This window comes from Pan troglodytes, chromosome 4, assembly GCF_028858775.2.
Source record: "Pan troglodytes isolate AG18354 chromosome 4, NHGRI_mPanTro3-v2.0_pri, whole genome shotgun sequence".
Taxonomy (NCBI): Eukaryota; Metazoa; Chordata; class Mammalia; order Primates; family Hominidae; genus Pan; species Pan troglodytes.
The window spans coordinates 146,852,069-146,872,105 of NC_072402.2; the positions used below are offsets into that span (position 1 = coordinate 146,852,069).

Below are 20,037 nucleotides of genomic sequence, written 5' to 3' on the forward strand. Positions count from 1 at the left end.
ACTATGGAGACTTCAGCGCATTTCATTGGGAGCTCCCCTCACCACCTCTGTCAGGACTGGTGCTTGTGCCTGCCATTGGGGTATCTGAGAGCAGGACTGGAAGTTCAGCTTTGCCCAGCTCCATCCCCCCATTAGTGACTAAGCAGGAAGCTAAGGCCACCATGCATTCCACAGACCAGTCCATCATCTGAGGTAACAGAGAAATCTTCTCCTGGTAAAGAAAGGTGACACATATGCCATCTTCTGCGCTGCAGCCAGCTCTTACCTATAAGTGTCATCTACTGACCTACAGGTTGAAATACACAATGTAATTTTTTAAAGAAAGATCTGCTAACAGAAGTGCATGGTGCCGAAGAATGAGATAAGCTTCCTGAGACCTTCACTATCCCAGCCATGCAGGAGATGGCAAGCCTTCTCACAGACTCGGTACATCACTGCTACAACCAGAATTTGCGAAAGCCACCATACAAATACTATCTAAAACCAAGGAGCTGAAACAGAGGCTTTGACACTGAAAGTACCGAGAACCAAAGCCAAATGATCATACACAACACGTATTATAGTCACATCCTCAAGAGGAAAACAATCTCCTCTAAACAAAAGTAAGTTCAAAAATAAGAAGAGATCGTTTACCCAGATGAGAAGGAACCAGAGAAACAATTCTGGATATATGAAATTGTACAGTGCTACAATACCCGCAAAGGGTCACACTAACCATCCCACAATGGATCCTAACAACAACAAAAAAGTCTCTGAAATACCAGATAAGGAATTCAAAAATATTGATTTTAAAGCAGCTCAGTGAGATCCAAGAAAAAGTTGAAAACCAACACAAAGAAATCAGAAGGCAATACAGGATGTGAAGGAAAATTTTACTAAAGAGATAGATTAAAAAAAAAACAAAAATAACAGGGGTCCATTCCAAGATGGCCGAATAGGAACAGCTCCGGTCTGCAGCTCCTAGCACGATCGATGCAGAAGACAGGTGATTTCTGCATGTTCAGCTGAGGTACCTGGTTCATCTCACTGAGACTGGTTGGACAGTGGGTGCAGCCGAAGCAGGGCAGGGCATTGCCTCACCCAGGAACTGCAAGGGGTCAGGGGATTTCCCTTTCCTAGCCAAGGGAAGCCATGACAGACTGTACCTGGAAAAACAGGACATTCCCACCTAAATACTGCACTTTTCCAATGGTCTCACCAAATGGCACAGCAGGAGATTATATCCTGCACCTGACTTGGTGGATCCCACGCCCACAGAGCCTTGCTCACTGCTAGCACAGCAGTCTGAGATGACCTGCGAGGCAGCAGCCTGGCAGGAGGAGGGGTGTCCGCCATTGCTGAGGCTTGAGTAGGTAAACAAGGCAACCTGGGAAGCTCGAACTGGGCAGAGCCCGCCACAGCTCAGCAAGGCCTGCTGCCTCTGTTGACTCCACCTCTGGGGGCAGGGCACAGCTGAACAAAAGGCAGCAGAAACTTCTCCCAGCATGGCGTTTGAGCTCTGAGAACGGACAGGCTGCCTCCTCAAGTGGGTCCCTGACCCCCATGTAGTCTAAACGGGAGATACCTCCCAGTAGGGGCCGACTGATACCTCGTACAGGCAAGTGCCCCTCTGGAACAAAGCTTCCAGAGGAAGGATCAGGCAATATTTTCTGTTCTGCAATATTTGCTTTTCTGCAGCCTCCACTGGTGATACCCAGGAAAACAGGGTCTGAAGTGGAAGTCTGGCAAACTCCAACAGACCTGTAGCTGAGCGACCTGACTGTTAGAAGGAAAACTACCAAACAGAAAGGAATAGCATCAACATCAACAAAAAGGACATCCACACCAAAACCCCATCTGTAAGTCACCAACATCAAAGACCAAAGGCAGATAAAACCATAAAGATGGGGAGAAACCAGAGCAGAAAAGCTGAAAATTCTAAAAACCAGAGCGCCTCTTCTTCTCCAAAGGATCACAGCTCCTCACCAGCAACGGAACAAAGCTGGATGGAGAATGACTTTGACAAATTGACAGAAGTAGGCTTCGGAAGGCCGGTAATAGCAAACTTTTCTGATCTAAAGGAGGATGTTTGAACCCATCGCAAGGAAGCTAAAAACCTTGAAAAAGGATTAGATGAATGGCTAACTAGAATAAACAGTGTAGAATAGACCTTAAATGACCTGATGGAGCCAAAAACCATGGCACGAGAACTACGTGATGCATGCACAAGCTTCAGTAGCTGATTCGATCAAGTGAAAGAAAAGGTATCAGTGATTGAAGATCAAATTAATGAAATAAAGTGAGAAGAGAAGTTTACAGAAAAGAGAGTAAAAAGAAACAAACAAAGCCTCCAAAAAATATGGGACTATGTTAAAAGACCAAATCTATGTCCTTACAGTCTATATATCCGACAAAAGACTGATATCTAGAATCTATAAAGAACTCAAACAAATTAGCAAGAAAAACAAACAATCCCAACAAAAAGTGGGTTAAGAATATGAATAGACAATTCTCAAAAGAAGATACACAAATGGCCAACAAACATATGAAAAAATGCTCAACATCACAAATGATCAGGGAAATGCAAATCAAAACCATAATGTGATACCACCTTACTCCGCAAGAATGACCATAATCAAAAAATCAAAAAATAATACATGTTGGCATGGATGCGATGAAAAGGGAACACTTCTACACTGCTGGTGGGAATGTAAGCTAGTAAAACCACTATGGAAAACAGACTGGAGATTCCTTAAAGAGCTACATTTTTATTAGTTCAAAGAGATATGTGATCACTGAGAAGGGACAACTGGGCAAAGGCTTAAGAACATGAGAGAAAAAGACCACCACGGACCTCATGGTGAAAAGCATGCTAGGGAAATAGGAGAGCAGTGCAAAGACACAGAGGCGGGAGTATGCCCAGCATGTTGGAGGAAGGCCAGGGTAGAGAGTGCTGATTGAACAGAGTGAGCTGGGGTGAGTGGATTGATCCGAGTTATACAGGAAACAGAGGGTACCTTTTAAAAAAGAGTAATCATCTTGCCTGTAATCCCAGCACTTTGGAAGGCCGAGGCGGGCGGATCACTTAAGGTCAGGAGTTCAAGACCAGCCTGGCCAACATGGTGAAACCCCGTCTCTACTACAAATACAAAAATTAGCCGGGCAGGGTGGTGCACACCTGTAATACCAGCTACTTGGGAGGCTGAGGCAGGAGAATCACTTGAACCTAGGGGGCAGAGGTTGCAGTGACCGGAGATCGTGCCACTGCACTCGAACCTGGGCAAGAGAGTGAGACTCCATCTCAAAAAAAAAAAAAAGGAGTAATCAAAGAGCGAGAGAGAGAGAGACTATTTGCAAAGCTCTGGGCAAAGTTAAGGTAAATCAGCAAGGTCAGGCACCTGCGAGTTGGCAATAGCTAAATGCCTTCAGCACAAGTAGGCCAGAAGGGGCCAGCAGAGAGCAAGATTACTGGAACCTGGAGAGAGCTGGCTGACAGAGAGGGCTGCGGACAGGGATGCATCTCTACCGGTAAAGGAACACAGCCACGGCTTGCCAGGGAAGGGACCAGAGAAGCAAATATCCCGACCTTTCTCAGCAACCATCTCCCCATCCCATACGAGTGCCTGCCATCGGGTGATCTAACTGCAAGCAAAAGGCAGCAGGGAATATTTGAAGATTTCTGTGGCCAGTCTCCTAGGAATGTGAGCACTGTGAGGAAAGCTGGAACATGGATCTGGAGGGACAAACGGAGAACGTCCAGGACAGGAAGAGTAGTGGGAAACGAGTCAGAGAGAGAGGTATGTGGTTTGTAAAACCTGTTTGGCTGCGTTCAGAGCCCAGCTTTTACTCTAAGTGAAATGTGCTCCACAGCAGGATCTTGAGCAGAGATTGATAGGACTCGACTTATATTTTACAAAGAACACTCTGGCCACTCCAGGGAAAGCGACTGTGGGTGAGGGAAGAGCAGGAGTGGAGTCTATTGGCCCTGACTTGGCCCACAATGGTAGCAGTGGTCATGAGAAGTATTCTGATTCTGGCTATATCCAGGTAGATCAGCAGGATTTCTGGATGGATTAGATAGAAGGTTGTGAGAGATACAGAAACATCAAGGCAAATTCCAAATGTTTTGGCCTGAATATCTGGAAAGATGGAGTTGTCTTTAACTGAGATGGGAAAGCCTGCAGATGGAGATGACTTAGTGCAGTGGGTTGGTGGGGTGTGGACATATTAAGTTTGGGTCTATTCAGTACTTGATACTGAAGATACCAAATAGACAGTTAGATGCACTAACTTGGAATTCATAAGAATGATAGGGATTTAAAATATAAATGTGGGTATCATTAACAGAGAAATATATTGGAAATATGAGAAGGAATATGTCACTTCCAAATGGGAAAAACAAAGAAAGCTTCATGGAGGAGGTGACATGTAATTTGCATTTTAAAGGGTGGAGTTTTTGACAGCAGAAACAACTGAGGAGAATATTCCAAATGGAAGAGAAACCACTAGTAAAAGTGCTAGAATAGGAAATTGGAGGAATGTTTCAGGGAGGTCAGTAGAGTTGGGAGGAGCTGTAAGCTTGGTGTCGGAAGTCAGACATGGAAATAGAACCAGAACATGGTCCTGTCTTCCAGTTCATTCAAGCATTTGTCATTTATTCCGCATGCATTTACTGACCACCTACTTGGTCTAGGGGCTATGCTCCTTTCTGAACATTAATAATAAAAGCATTTATTGGACACAAATTATGCACTCCATGAATAAAAACTTATTTAATCCTTACAATGACCCATAAGAGCTATACTAACATGATCCCCAGTTTAAAGATAAGGAAACTAAGAGTCTGAGTGGTTTGCTCTGGCTCTGTCAGTGGCAGGATTGGAACCCAGGCAGTGTGACCCCAGGGCCTTTGTCCTCATCACTCTGCTCTGCTGCTTTGTCAGAAACACCAAACCAGGCATCTGTGGGAGAGTAGCCTGGCGGCCGTCGGAAATGCAGATTAGTAAGCCATGGGGGAGATGTTCTCCAGACTTTCTTCTGTGTAGGATGTGAAACGTGCTCTCTCCAAGAGTCAGCCAAGGAACCAGCAGCAGCAGCTCCAGAAGAGGAGGTGGGACTGCTGACCCGGGCAGAGGTCACCAAGCTGCTGGGTCTGACTCACCCGGAAAAGCCAACTGCTCTTTCCAAAGCACCAGCTCCCCTTTTCTTGGCTTCCACAGCAAACCTAAGGTCAAGGGCAGGCAACCGAAGCCTTACCCTGGAAGGGTAGCATTGAAAGTGTCCTTGAACAGTAATGTGTCTACTCTTCTACTCCTCGTCTGCTCCAAACCCATTTTAGAGATGAGGAAACTAAAGACCATGGAGGCTTTGTTACTTGTTCTACATTTTCTTGGAATGTCTGTGACAAATTCTACAATAGAACTCCCCAAATCTCAGGACTTTCATGATCAGTGTGCTTCCACAAAACAGGTTAATGTTTGAAAACTAGGTTTCCTAGCAAGCAGGCTGGGATAGGATCGTGGGGGTGTGTGTGTATGTATGTGTGTGTGTATGTGTGTGCGTGTGTCTCTATGTGTGCCAAGTTCATGATACAAGCCCAGGACTGACACTCCCTACCACTCCCAGGGAAAGGAATTTCTCCTCAGTTCAGCTTATCTTTCAGGAAAATTTAGATTTTAGGCAGCTGACCCAGTAAATGAGATAGGAAAGAGGAGCCCTGCCATCCAGTGAGTCCTGCTCAGGTGTCTTTCCTGGAGAAACATTCACACCTGTGTAGCAAGAGGCCTGTGCAAGGAAGCCAACAGCAGCATCACAAGAAATAGTGAGGAGTGGAAGGAACTCAAATGCACATCAACACAGGAGTGATTATCCAGCAGTTAAAAAGACCTACCTCTATGAAGTAGGTATTCATAGAGTCAAAGAAACAGCCTGAAGACATATTACACAAAGAAGAAAAAGGGGAAGGAGAAGACAGAGAAGCAAAAGAAACTGGCAATGCAATGCATACATTATGATGCTTTTTATGAAAATAAAACATCCCAGTTACATGTATGTGTCTGTGTGTGTATAGAAAAGGAATCACCTCAGCCTGGTGATTTCAATGCATTTATTCCCCCAGCAAATGTGCGCTGAGTGCCTCTCCATGGAAGCCTGAGGGGAACCCAGCAGGGCGCAGAGCAAGCAACATCCCTGCCCTCTACTGGCTGGATGAGGGAGGACGGTGAGATGCGGTAAGGGGAAAAGAGACGTTCTTTTTTTTAAAGTACCCTGTGTTATCCAAAGTTTTCACAACAATAATTTATTCCTGAATGTGTCGTTACAAACGTGTAAATATGTGAATAAACAAAAGAATAAGGTGGAAGCAGAGAAGGGGAAGGAGAAATGCATGGCTAAGTGCAAAATATCGGAGGTGCTCATGGAAGGGAGGCTGGGGCCTCTCATTCTAGGCTGCTGTATCACCAGTTCCCCACCCCAAGTATAATGTCCACAGTGTCTTGGAAAGTAGAGGAAGGAAGTCAAGTAATATTATATCTTCTGCAACAAGTATATTCCAATAACTGAAGATTCCACATCTCCCATTGCCTCCTAGTGACCCCCATAGAGCGCTGCCGGCAGGTTACAGCCCCTACAGGGTGCTATCTGAATCATCCTCCATGAATGTCATTACCTGCAGAAATGGTCTCTGCACTATCTTCTCCCTGATCACACGTCTCTTCCCAATCCATGTTCTCTGTAGAGAGTCAACCGTTTACAGAGCCCCCTCCTGATTCTTACTTCTTGAAGGTGCACTCTGCTGCCCACACAGACTACCCAAGGGCAGATCACAGACAGAGGCACATACCTTCCAACCTGACCCCCACCCTGTCCTTGGACTTGTCTTCTGGTTTGCACAGGAAAATTGATAAAATAAACTATTGGCCGATAGGATAGCAAAAATATTGCCCTTAATTCAGTGTGCTCTTTCCTCTTAATAATAAACTAGATTATTAGATTTGGAGTCAGAGCTCTCCATTCAAATTCTGGTTCTGTAAGTTTCAAGATATATTACCTTAGGCATATTTACTCCTATGTAGAAAAATATCACTATTAAATGTGGAATTAAAAGGCCTACCTCACAGAATAGCTGTGAGGATTAAAAGAGGCATTTACAAGTGTTTGGGTTTTGTTATTAATATTGGTGTGTGAGCATGACTGTATCCCATTCTGCTGGTTTCAGGTGCCATCCGTGCATCTGGACATTGCAAGGTGAGGAAGAGAAAGAGGTGCCCAGGATAGCAGAATGTGCCTACCACCCACAACAGAGATAAAATCTCAGTTCCAGCCAAGAAGTGTACACAGAAATACCTCCAAGCAAAACCAGATCTGCCTGTCCTCAGAGATAATCAGAAGGATTCCTTTCAGTTGCCTCAGACCAAGAGCAACCTGGCTACATTTTTTGCGTCTTGCTTCTCAACTGGCTGGCATTTTCATAGACTTACATTTTAAAAGGCTATTTACTTAGGAACAAAAAATGAAGTTACATACTCAATTAATTTTAACTTTATGATATTTGGCTTCATTGTCTAATAATCTATTTTTTCTTTTTTTTTTTTTTTAGATGGAGTCTCATTCTGTCACCCAGGCTGGCGCGCAGTGACGTGATCTCGGCTCACTCCAACCTCCACCTACCAGGTTCAAGGAAGCAACTCTCCTGTCTCAGCCTCCCAAGTAGCTGGGACTACCGGTGCATGCCACCACACCCGGCTAATTTTTGTATTTTTAGTAGAGAGGGGGTTTCACCATATTAGTCAGGCTGGTCTAGAATTCCTGACCTCAGGTGATCCACCAGCCTCAACCTCCCAAAGTGCTGGGATTACAGGCATGAGCCACCACGCCCAGCCTAATAATCTATTTTAATAATTAAAAAATAGTGTCTCTCTCGTTCTTTTTCCTGTGTGTTTTTATTGATAAATGTCAATGCCTTGAGCAAATAAAACATTTCCCCATTCGATTGCTTCCCGATTTCTTATATGATGTAGCTTTGAGTCCCTGTACTATTTTGGTCTTGCTCCTCTGAAGACCTTGGCTAAGTCCCACTTAGCCAAGTGGTATCCCCAGATCTGCATCCAGAAGTCCAGGTATGTGGTGTTTAATACACAACTGGAAGGTACTGGTCCCTTACTTGTTTCACTCCCTATCCTATTTTAGGCCACATCCACATCAGCCAGCAAGTCAGGAAATGATCATAGGACCACACTTTGAAAACACACATGGGCCAGTGAAACCGAGTGCATTTGCAAATCACTGGGACACATTAACACAACACAGATTCTCAGACCTTGCTCAACCAGTGAATCAGAATCCCTGAAGGTAGGATCACTGGAAATTTTATTCATACGTCCTAGGTGATTCTGATTAGCTGAAATATTGGCAAACACTACCTCAAAGCTCCCTTTCACAAGGATGAGGGATAAGGCATAGAATTTAGGGGTCCTCAATGCCGGAGTTTCCTTTCTTAATCCTCTGAACCTTCTTTAAACTTTCACTGCCAAGCCAGCAGAGGGTAGCATCTGCAGGGCATTTGGACTACAGAGAACATAATCTGCAGTAACCTTTTTGATTCCTCACATCTATGATGATAACAAATAACCTGTAATTGTACAGAAAGTCCCTGTCCGAAGTCATGGATTCATTGCATCCTTACACCATGTCTGCAAAGTAGGTGTTGGTCCACCTTCGTGTACGGGAGGAATGTGTTGTCTGAGAGCAGTCAAGTGACATCTCTAAAGCCTTATTTATAATAATTGGCAGTGATAGGGTTTCTCACACATTCCAGGAGGGGAATGAACAGAGGAAGAATTACACATAGTAGCTTCATATTTTAAAACTTACGAGAGAACACACACACACACACACACACACACACACACCACAGCACAACCTTTACTCCCATACCTCACTTCCACCTTTGGCAACCCTGCCTAATGAGAAAGTCCAGGATGCTTCCAACCTACACAGAACCACATTCTTATAGAGGTTATGCAAACAAGTGAAGCAAACTTGTCATCCACACACTTACATGCACAGTCAGCAAAAGTGAGGGAACCGTTTAAATACCACAGGCTAGTTCTCAATTCTTGAAGTGCATGTTAATACCATAGGCTACTACATTTCAAACCTCAAAGTACAAACAAGCTGCCTGAGAATCTTATTAAAATGCAGATTCTGATTCTGCAGGACTGGGGCAGGGCCTGAGTTTCTGCATTTTTTAGCGAGCTCCCATGTGACATAATGGCAGCTGGTCCATGGGCCATACTTTGAGTTCTAAGTCCAGAGCCTATGTCACCATCTAGCCTCTGCTATTTCTCTCCCTGGATGCAGGCATGAGATGAGAACAGTGGAATACTGACCTTTCCATTTCTTGCCTTTTATTAAGTGAGTATCTCTCCCCATGGGGGGTAATTCTAGAGTTTAAAGACACATATTGTTCATCTATGGCCCCTAAACCATACCTGTTGTTTAATCTCATACCTGAAGAAAGAGTGATCGCTCCATAGCTCCAGATTTCTAAGTCATTCCAAGAATTGTCTTAACTAAATGAGATTTTGAGTTCCCACTCATCATATATCACACATCACATATGATGTGTGTCTCACATATGCAACACTATCATTGCCTTAGACCATGAAGAGGGTATTTTGTTTGTTTGTTTGTTTGTTTGTTTGTTTGAGACAGAATCTTGCACTGTTGCCCAGGCTGGAGTGCAGTGGAATGATCTCGGCTCACTGCAAGCTCCGCCTCCTGGGTTCACGCCATTCTCCTGCCTCAGCCTCCTGAGTAGCTGGGACTACAAGCGCCCACCACCACGCCCGGCTAATTTTTTGTACTTTACTTAGTAGAGACAGGGTTTCACTGTGTTAGCTAGGATGGTCTCAATCTCCTGATCTCGTGATCTGCCCACCTCGGCCTCCCAAAGTGCTGGGATTACAGGCGTGAGCCACTGCACCCAGCCGAGGAGGGGATTTTGTGTTTTGTTTTGTTTTAATTTTCTTCACTGTCTTCCAGCAGTTTTCAACCAGGAAAGATTTTTGCCTGCCTGGGGACATTTGGCAATATCTGGAGACAATTCTGGTTGTCACAACTGACTACTAGTTTCTAGTGGGTAGAGGCCAGAGATGCTGCTAAACATCCCGCAATGCACAGGACAAAACCCATAACAATGATGTATTCTGCTCACAAGGTCAATGATGCCATTGCTGAGCAATCCTACTGTCTTCTAGTCAACCCATAATCATCAATATCTTTGGCAACTTACTGAATGCTTTTTAAAGATACTTCAACAAATCTAGGTAAGAAAAATATTATAGACAGCCATTCAAAACAGAAGCCACTGAGGTCTTGCTTTCCATTGGGCAGGAAAGTTTAGTGGTCGAGGGGCCCAGTGACTGGGTTTGAGTGCCAGTTCTCCGACTGACAAGCTGGATGGAATTGGACATGTTTCTCTAGGTCTCTCAGATTTTATTTCCTCAAGCATCAAATGACTACAAGCCCAACAAGAGCAGGGACCATCTCTGGGGCAGCAAAGTATATACATTCTCCTGGCACCTAATAAGCACTTGTGTATATATCAATGAAACAAATGGTGCCTGACTTACAACATAAGTTTTGCAATCTGATGGTGAGTACTACTTTTTAAATCTTGATTAGAGACTTGAATTTTAGGGATTACTGTTACTAGCTGTGCCTTATCCTGGCAGAGCAGGACTTGTGCTCCAGGATATATATAGGATCTTATACTGTACACACAGCAGTATATAGCAGTGGGAAAGATTGCAAGCTCTAGTATAATCTGGTTTCAAATCTTAGCCCCACTACTACATGAGCTGAGACATTTGACTTACCCTCTCTACACCTCAGTTTCTTCATTTGAAAAATGGGGGTTATAACAATTCTTATCTCATGGGGCTCTTGGAAGAATTAAAATTAAATAAGATAATGTATGCAAAGCCCTTTGCACAGTGCCTGGCACACAGCACATGCTCAGTAAAAGAAGTCTTTATTATGCTTTTGGCCTCCAGCCCCCAAATCAAGGGCACCTGATTAGTTACCTCTCAAAAGAGAGGTAGAGACACAGTGCTGAAACCAGAACCTCACCCCAGAGACCAAGCTGATCCAACTCCTTTCTGCTGGATGGAAAGTCAGGAGCTCACCCTCCTCACCAGGGGCTTGGGAATAAATATTCCATGCTCTTCTGCATGCCTGCTTTGTCATATTTGGAATACAGCCCCAATGATGAGATGCCTAGCATGTTCATTCTGCTACAAGACCAAAGGACACTAATAAAGGTGTCAAAGCTGACAATTGTTTGGAAAGCAAAGAAAGAAGTGAGGAAAGGAAACTGCAGCCTTTGATTCAATAAGGAATTTTGCATAAAGGGCTCCATATTACAGTGCACCAGAGACCATCCTGCCACACACTTCACATTCTATTTTTTATGAGAAAGAGGAAAATGAGGGGAAATTTTCAAACAGATATTAGGAGAGTATTCAAGAAAGTAAGTTCACACATATATCTTGATTTAAGCAGGTGGACCCAAGCCATTTATATTTTACAGCATAGTAAAAGCTTAGAGTGGAAAAGAAGCATCTAGTCCAATCCCTTCATCTTCCAGATAAGCAAATTGAAACACCTGGGGATTAAGTAACAAGTTGCGCACCGTCAGCCTTGTAGTGGCTGACTTAGGAAGAAGAGCCATGGGGCTTGTCTTTTTGTCTAATCCCTCCTGACTCTTGGACTGTAAGGCTAGAAGGAAACTTGGAGTTGTTCTTCTCCAGGGGCACACTTCTCTCTGGGCTTGTGAAATTCATTCATTTACTCAAGTAATAGTTACTGAGCACTTATTATGTGCCAGATGCCATTCTTGGTACTTGAGCACACAACAAGCTCTGGACAGAGAACAGAACAGGTGCCTGCTCCTTTTTCATTTTCATTCCAGTAGGCGATGTCAATTAACAAGTGCACAAATAAAGTGTACAGCACAACTTCAGATAGCGTTCTGTGCTCTGAGGGAAATAAAATAGAGCATTGTGACAGAGAGGTACTGAGGGAGAAAGGACAACTGGGAAAGCCTCTCCAAGAGGCAACATTCACTAGAGCTGAGACCTGAATGATGAGAAGGAGCCAGTCACATGGAATTCAGAAGGAAGGGGTTTCAGGTCAGAAGGAACAGCACCCGTGAACACCCTAGGCAAGCGTGGGATGTGGTGTGTACAGAAAAGAAGCCCGTGTCTGGAACAGAGTGGGCAAGGGGTTGATGCTAGAAGGGGAGGTCAGATCAGTGGGCAGAGGCAGGATGCTGAGGTGGCAGGCACTTGCCCTGGAGCCCCTGGAAGGTAGAAACAGGACTGAGATAAGAACTGGAGGCTCCAGGCTCACAAGTTTTATGGTTCTGTGCCAGCCATGGTGTGCAGGCTCTTCCGTCCTGGAGACCTTATGCTGAGTCACCAGGTCAGTTATGGGAGGTGCCACACTGGCCCCTGGACACATTGTCCTCACACTCAAAACCTGGCAAGGGACAAGCTCTCAAAGGCCAAAGGAGTCCCCAGGAGCAGAGAGACCAGACAGTATTGAGATGGAGAGTGGCCCTCTCCCTTCCCTTTAGCCACCATGACTCATACAAGCTTAGTCAGTCATGAATCAGCCCTACAAGCCCAGAAGAAGGGCTCAGTAAGGCCTAAGGCTAATTTTAAAATCATTATTATTAATTTTTAATTATACAAGAACTCATGAATACATTTTCCTGGTTAAAAAATAAATACATAACCTAAAACATGGTCCCTATAGCTAATGTCCCCATAGACTCCTCTCTAATCCTGTCATCTTGTCATCACCCCCCAACTTCTATCCCACTATTACTAGTAGTTCAGTGAATAGCCTTCCAGACAATTTTTTGTGTGTGTGAGACAGAGTCTCACTCTGTCGCCGACCATTTCTTATTCCATAAAAGGCATCCCTCACCAGACAACAAGTCTTGAATAGTCCAGGTTACTACATAAATATGCACCCCATTTTTCAAATTGCTGTGTAATATTCCTCAGTATGATATGCCACAGCTTATCTCCCTGTGAACTGTAGTTTAGACTGTTCCCAATCTTTTTGTATTACAAAAAAAAGTTGAAATAAAATTTCCTTTTGGTATATTTTTGTGAGTATGTCTCTACAGTAGATGGAAGGGTTTCCTCTTAGACATAATTCACAAATGGAAACTGAATTGATCATGGGAATTTCTAAACACTGAGTGGCTGTCGAGAGCCGGGAGACTTGTCTTTATTATTACTGCCATTGTGGACTCACTGCATGATTTTATCCAATTCCCAACCTCTTTGGGACTCTGTACAAGGAGAAACTTAGTTTTGATGAACGCTAAGAACTCTTACAGTTCTTGCCTCCTACAACTCTATGATTTGGGGTATCAAACCTGTGGGGTTCTCTCCCAAGTCGAGGTTTGATTCCCATTCCAAGGTTATAGGGCACTTGCAGGAGGGCATTGCTGTGGGTTGCAACACATCAAGATCACAGTGTTCCACTCCAGGCAGTAGAACGTACTGTACAGAGGTCAATGGGGAAATGACTAGCACACACATAGCCACTGACTTCTGCCTTTCCTTTTCCATGCCCTTTCTGGATATTAGGGGATATGATGTCACCTTGTATAAATGCTGTATAAATGCCTGAACCTGAACCCATAATTTATAATGAGATGTAACCACAACCTACTCTGCACAGACTTTAGTTTACAAAGCACACAGTTTCTCATGACATTCCTTGAACAATCCTGAGATATATTCCATGAAGGGATAATTATAACATATAACAATGTGCAGTGAATATTATTATTCATTACAGCTTAGTAGATTGAAACAAAAGAATGAATTGATTGCCCAAGGTCACCTAGCTAGGAAGTGAGGGCAAACCTAGAGCCCAGATGTTCTGATTCCCAGTTCTTTTCTTTTGCACAGGGCAACAATGGACTTCACTGTTGTGTGGCTGTGAACCCATTTGTAATTATTAATAACTAGAAGAGACATGCATCCTCAGCAGATTCTAAAGCATTTACTGGAAGACCATATTCAGAGACAGAATTTAGGTCTCAAAGAGCCAAGGAAATAAAGAGGGAAGAGGACCAAACATTGGGGAAGGGGGCATGGGAGTTAATTAGCTGAACTCCAAACTGAAATAAATAAGTCCATGTTGTCTGAAAGGCTTTTACTCCATGGATTAATGAAAGATGCTGTTAGGGATGATTTAGCTAGACTGGTCATGGAAGGGAAGGTTTTCCTAGAGCAGAGGCAACTAAGGTAATATCTAGAGCATAACAAGGTTCCAGCTGTGTAAAGAATCAAAAGAGCAAACCAGGTATAGGAAGCAGTGAGTACAAGGTTCCCAAGATGAACAAATTCACGGGAAGGTCAGCGAATTTCCTCTGCTCAGGAAACCAAAGGGGGATAGGGTAGGGGCATGGGATAGAGTGAGCCTTCTCAATGCTTGACCTGAGTAGTCAGTGCTAGAGGAGCTCTGAGGACAGAGTCAAGAAGATGGAACTTAAAGGAATCTTGAGGAAATAACCAGCTTTATTCAAGGGAAACAGAGGAGGTGGGCACTACAAGCAGGAGAACTGAAGCTGAAGAGAAAATGTGGGTCGATAATGAGTAACCCACAAAACCTGGCAATGGACAAGCTTTCAATGGTCAAGGGAGCTCCCAGGAGCAGAGTGAAGCCCCTCTATGCCTAATCTGTAAAATGGAACGTAGGATAGAATGTTCCCTGACATCTTTTTTAGATGGTTCTACCAATAAAATAAAAAACAGCCCAGAGAAGGTTAGCCAAGGGAATGGCAGCACTGAGTCCAGTTTTCAGATCTCCCAAATTCCTATCCAGAGCTGGCTCCACCTCAGCTCCTTCCTTCTGCTGGAAGAATGACCATCAGGAAGGAGGTTTGGGCTGTGGCCACATGTGAGTGTGAGGCCTCAGAAGAATCCTATGGTGGGGCCATCTGCATGGAGCCCCCCTGGAGCCCATGCTGTAGCCTCCGGCACTCTGATCTCAAAGCCAGTTCCTTTGTTCCCCCAAGAAACTTCCCAAAGATGTTGGGAGCCACTTTGATTTTGGTTTTGTTTTCCTTAACATTTCCCCACAAAACAATGTGAGGAACAAGAGGAAAAGCATGGCCCAGTCACAAAGCTATTTCAACCAGAAAAACAGGTCTGAATCCTATCAATTCTACCTAGGTTTCAGAGATCCCCAAGAGAGGAAAGGGGGACAGAAGCTCAGAGAGCTTCATACAAAGCACCACTCCCTGTGGGAAGTCTGTTCTGTGTTCAGGGCCTGGGGCTCAGCACAAACCAGTGGTGTCCCTTGGGGAATAAAAGTCCCCACTCCAACCGAGAATGTGGTCAGATCTGCCAAACTTCAAACTTGGTTCAACCGCTCTATGCTTACAACCAAGAACACTAGAGCGAAAGGAACTGAAGAAATTATCCAGTCTAATCCTTCAACAGCATTTGCCATCACATATACAATACCCTAAAGAACATACTGTATATATTTTCTGTAATTTTCTTTTTATTTAATCACATACTATGAAAACCCTCCCCCACAATTATACATAGATCTTTCTCATGTTGTTAACCATAACATATTATTTTTCAAAACTAAGAAAAGAAATAGTCACCTTTGGTGAGATATTCAGATAGTCTAGGGATGGCAAGTAGAAACTATGAGACTACAAGCACCCTCCCCACCATTCCCACACCTTATAGACTAAAAGGACTTTGTATTCAAGATGAGGGTGAGTGAGGATTTATTTGTAAATGAACAGGAGCAGGATGAGGAGGAGGCAGAGATGCAATGGGACGGGAATGAGAGAAAGGCAACCAGAGAGAAAAGTCAGGGGCCAAGAGTTGCCTTGGTCAATAACAGCAATGGGAGGCAGGGAGCAGAAAGTGAGGAGGAGAGCTTGAGATGACCCCAGTTAGGGACAGGGAGTCAGGAAAGATGGGAGCTCTTTGTGGTGAAGAAGAGCCCAGTAACAGCAGCCCAGCAACAGCCCCTGAGGTGCAAGGCCATGGCCATGGGTGAAGCTGGCCCCAAAACCTTTCCTTTTTCCCCTCAGAGAAGTTGGAAGGTTTGTCTCCCAATGATTTTGCCACATGGTTTTTCAACACCCAGAGCCTTTGCCAGTTTCCCGGTGAGATTCGTTTATCTCCATTCTGGAGTCTTAATGTTCAAAACAAACTTCCAGACAAACGGATCCTCTGCTCTGTGGTTCTCAGCTCCATTCTCCTGCAAGGACAGAGTCAACAACACCGATCCCCTGATGACTTTCACAGCCACGTCCACAGAGAATCCCACCCCCAGCTTCCTCCTGCGTCTTTCCCGCTGCCTCTGATTGTTGTGGACATCCTCAAGGGCATAGCTTGTATAGCTTATTTTAGCCCCTTTTTTCCTATCCTTATAAACTATGCAGAGAAAATAAGATTGTTCCCCCGGCAGATGTTATTTGGGCCTTAAAAAGTGGCCCAAGACCCCGTGATCTCTTCTAAGAGGTGAAGTCATCAGCATCTAGCTGGATATATTATCAAAAAGAACCCCAGACAAGAAGAATTCATCAATTAATCTCATTAATTGATGAATAATTAATTCATCAATTAATTTATCAATTAATTAATCACTGAAAATTTTCAGGCATATTTTCGTGGCCACCACTCTGTGGAAAAGCCCAACAGATTTCCATAAGTAGAAAATGACAGCATTGTCACTGAGGGCAGGTATAAGTGAGGGGTGATATTAATAATTAGTATGCAACCAGCCTTTATTTGTCATGCATTACACTAAGTCCTTTAATATATACGACAATCCAAAAGGTAGGCACTGTGGTTGTACCCTTGTACAGATGAAAACTTTGAGGCTTATAGAGGCTAAGTATCTTCCCCAAAGTGAGACAGCTAGAAAGTGATGAAGCTGAGATTAAAAGTCAGGAAGGCTGGAAACGGCACCTGGGCTCTTCCCCAGGCCACCATCGGGTTTAGCTAATTTATATTTTGCTTAGTTAATTGTCTCCCCGCTGTCCCAGGATTGGATTTATGCTTATGAGGTTGGAGTTCTTTTTATTTCTTTATTTTTTATTTTTTCTGCAATCATCCATTATTGGGTAGAGCTCTTGTCTGTGCTGTTCTCCACGGTATCCCTAGAAGCCAGCACTGGGGCTACCACAAAGCATACCCTCGATAAATAATTGCTGAGTGAATGAACTAATGAATGAATATCATGCTTTCATTTGACTATTTCTTATAATTTGAAATTTTCTGAACATTGAGGCTTTGGGTGATAACTAAATATGCTCATGGAATAGAACAGTTAATTTTACATGTCTAATTTATCTGAACTTTCTCCCAGAAAAATGTTTTTCCAAGCATTAGAATCTAGCAAGTTACCTGCAACTTGGAAACTGAACAAGGAATCCCATCTGAAAATGTAGAGGACACATAAAGTGGAATAATTTAAATATTTACTAATCACTTATGTTTTCAAAGCTATTTTAGGGCTCTACCCTTTTCAAAGAGCTGTCTATGAATCACCTGGGATGCTTGTTTCAAATGCTGAGCAAGGGAGTCCAGGGCCTGGGAATCTGCATTTTTGGAGGTATCTCAGGCGTTTGTTATCGATACAAAATTTTAAGAACGACCGTGAGGACATTAGGGCTATTTTTACCTCCACCCCATTGGACAAAATTCTTTTTAAAAAAATTATTATTATACTTTAAGTTCTAAGGTACATGTGCACAACATGCAGGTTTGTTACCTAGGTATACATGTGCCATGTTGGTTTGCTGCACCCATCAACTCATCATTTACATTAGGTATTTCTCCTAATGCTATCCCTCCCCCAGTCCCCTATCCCACAACAAGCCCCAGTGTGTGATGTTCCCCTCCCTGTGTCCATGTGCTCTTATTGTTCAACTCCCACTTATGAGTGAGAACATGTGGACAAAATTCTTAACAATCTATCAAATGTGTTTCAAATCTATTGATCCTTAGGTTTATCTAAAGATTCTTTAATCCTGATCACTTCTCGGGGTCATGAGCCATATCCTTTTTTTCCTTCCTGCGTAAGGTAGAAACATTGTATTTATCTAAAAGCATTGTATAAAAACATCGTATTTGTCTTTCCCCAATTTTAATAGGGCGGCTATCTAATCTCACACTGATATCCCAGACTTTCGTGCACTGAGCCACTCTCACACAGGATCAAGCTAGAAGTGAGAAGATCTGGTCCGATTCTGCCACAAGATGCTGTGTGTCTTAGGGCACGTTGCCCAGCCTCTCTGACCCGCTGCTTCCTTGTCTAAGCTGGGGCTGTGAGTGTTCACAGCCTTTTGAGTCTGCACATGCTCTAATTGAAGTCATGCCATAGACAAGGATCATGCGCCCTCTCAGTCTTGTTTTTCAGCACTCAAAAGTCATGCTTCTATGATCGTGAATTAGGTTCAGAAAGTGACAAAGTAGTCACAGGAATGTAAAGAGCCCTACCCCACTGAATCAATTGTGACTAAAACACTTTGGAATATAAACTTCTACAATACACACGTATAAGACATAATTACAAAACAACAACAACAACAACAACAACAACTTGGGGGAAGAGTTAGTTGCCCATACGAAAACTAGGGTGGACCTGTGAGGCCACATACCTGCTGTTCTCCTCAGACGGGGAAGTGTTTCAGGGTGGGGCGCCTAGGCAGTCTATTCTTAGGGCTGTGTAATATTAAACCCAGAAAATGTCTGGGTTGCTCTGTCAACAAATATTTATTGGTAGCCAGTATATGCCGGGCCCTGTGCTAGGTATTGGGGGCCTGTAGGTGAACCCTACGGACAGACCCATTCTTTCACGGAGCTAACGTTCTCGTGGGGAAGAGAGGTAATAAACAATTCTAATGATGAATCAGCGATAGAGGATAAAGGGAATCTGTGAGGGAAGAGGGGACATAAACGCTGGGAGGCTGGAAGAGCCCCTTACATGTTATCCACTTGTCCAGACGCCATATTCATAGTTGAGAAAGATGAGGCAGCGACGGTAGTGACCGGCTTGGGCCTAGACTGCGTCAAGCTTGCCAGAGCAGGGCCGGGTGGAAACTGTCTTCCTGCAAAGCCAGGTTTTCCTTCACGGCCCCTCCTAATGATGTTTCTTTTCCTATCATTGTCGAGCCCTTAGACCCCCAGGATCGAGGGAGGGAATACAAGCGCTCAAGCACTCCCTCGTTGGTCCCGGGACACAAGGCCTCGTCCGTCTCACAAGGCCTCGTCCATCTCCCATCACACCCTAGGGCCCGGGCAGAAGCCCGGCGGGGCGGGGCCTCGGACACGCGCCGGTGCGTCCAGCAGGTGGCAGCAGCGAGCGGCCGCGCCCCCTGCGCTGCCAACCCGCGAGCCCGCATCATGGATGTCGAGCTCCCCTATTTCGCATTGCTAGCCCTGGAATTCGAGACCCCAGACGAGGACCAGGATTCATGAAATCAGTCGCAGGGGCCGGGGCAGGGGCCTCTGGCTCCCGACACTGGCCGAGAGGTGGGTTCCGGGGCGGGTCGCTGCTCCTTGAAGCCGGGCGGGGACGCGCTGCCCCCGCCCTGCCTCCCTGTGGTCCACACCCCCTTTGGGCTCCGGAGCCGCTGGGCAGGAATAGTCCGGGGTGCGCGCGAGCAGGCGCTGCCAACCCCACTTCTGCCCGGGATTCCAATCTGAGGAGCAGGAGGACCGGGGCGCTGGTGTCCTGCCGCCTCCTTCTCCTTGCTCTCACCTGCACCTATTAGTCCACGCGCCTTCAAGGCCAGGGGCTACAGCCCAGACAGAGAGGGGACAGCAGAGGGAGAGAGAGCACCTGAGGATACAGAGCTGGCACTGGACTGCCTTTTCACCCCCCAGGTGATGAGTGAGGTTCGAAGAACGGAAGATTTAAAAAGCAGCCGGGGCCTCCGTATTGAATGAAAGACCCAGTGCAAAGACATCACCATGAACACTAGCAGTA

At 44.7% G+C, this 20,037-nt stretch overlaps 2 protein-coding genes across 5 annotated transcripts in view; one reads left to right on the forward strand and one right to left on the reverse strand.

Moving 5' to 3' along the window:
* SH3TC2 (SH3 domain and tetratricopeptide repeats 2) overlaps positions 1 to 19,370 on the reverse strand; it is a 188,961-nt gene extending 169,591 nt beyond the window's left edge. The window contains exon 1 of one of the 2 annotated variants that reach the window (XM_063810804.1): positions 19,033 to 19,370. The gene's annotated coding sequence lies outside the window, so the exon portion shown is untranslated. The remainder of the gene's footprint in view (positions 1 to 19,032) is intronic. The other variant, XM_016954013.4, reaches the window with a different exon arrangement.
* Positions 19,371 to 19,402: 32 nt separating this feature from the next.
* ABLIM3 (actin binding LIM protein family member 3) overlaps positions 19,403 to 20,037 on the forward strand; it is a 118,597-nt gene continuing 117,962 nt past the window's right edge. For 2 of the 3 annotated variants that reach the window (XR_008548107.2, XM_001162953.5), the window contains exons 1-2: positions 19,403 to 19,580; positions 19,935 to 20,034. Coding sequence is in view for 1 of the 3 variants with exons in the window: in XM_001162953.5 (XP_001162953.1) it covers positions 20,022 to 20,034 (13 nt within the window). In the remaining 2 variants the exon portion in view is untranslated. The remainder of the gene's footprint in view (positions 19,581 to 19,934; positions 20,035 to 20,037) is intronic. The other variant, XR_008548108.2, reaches the window with a different exon arrangement.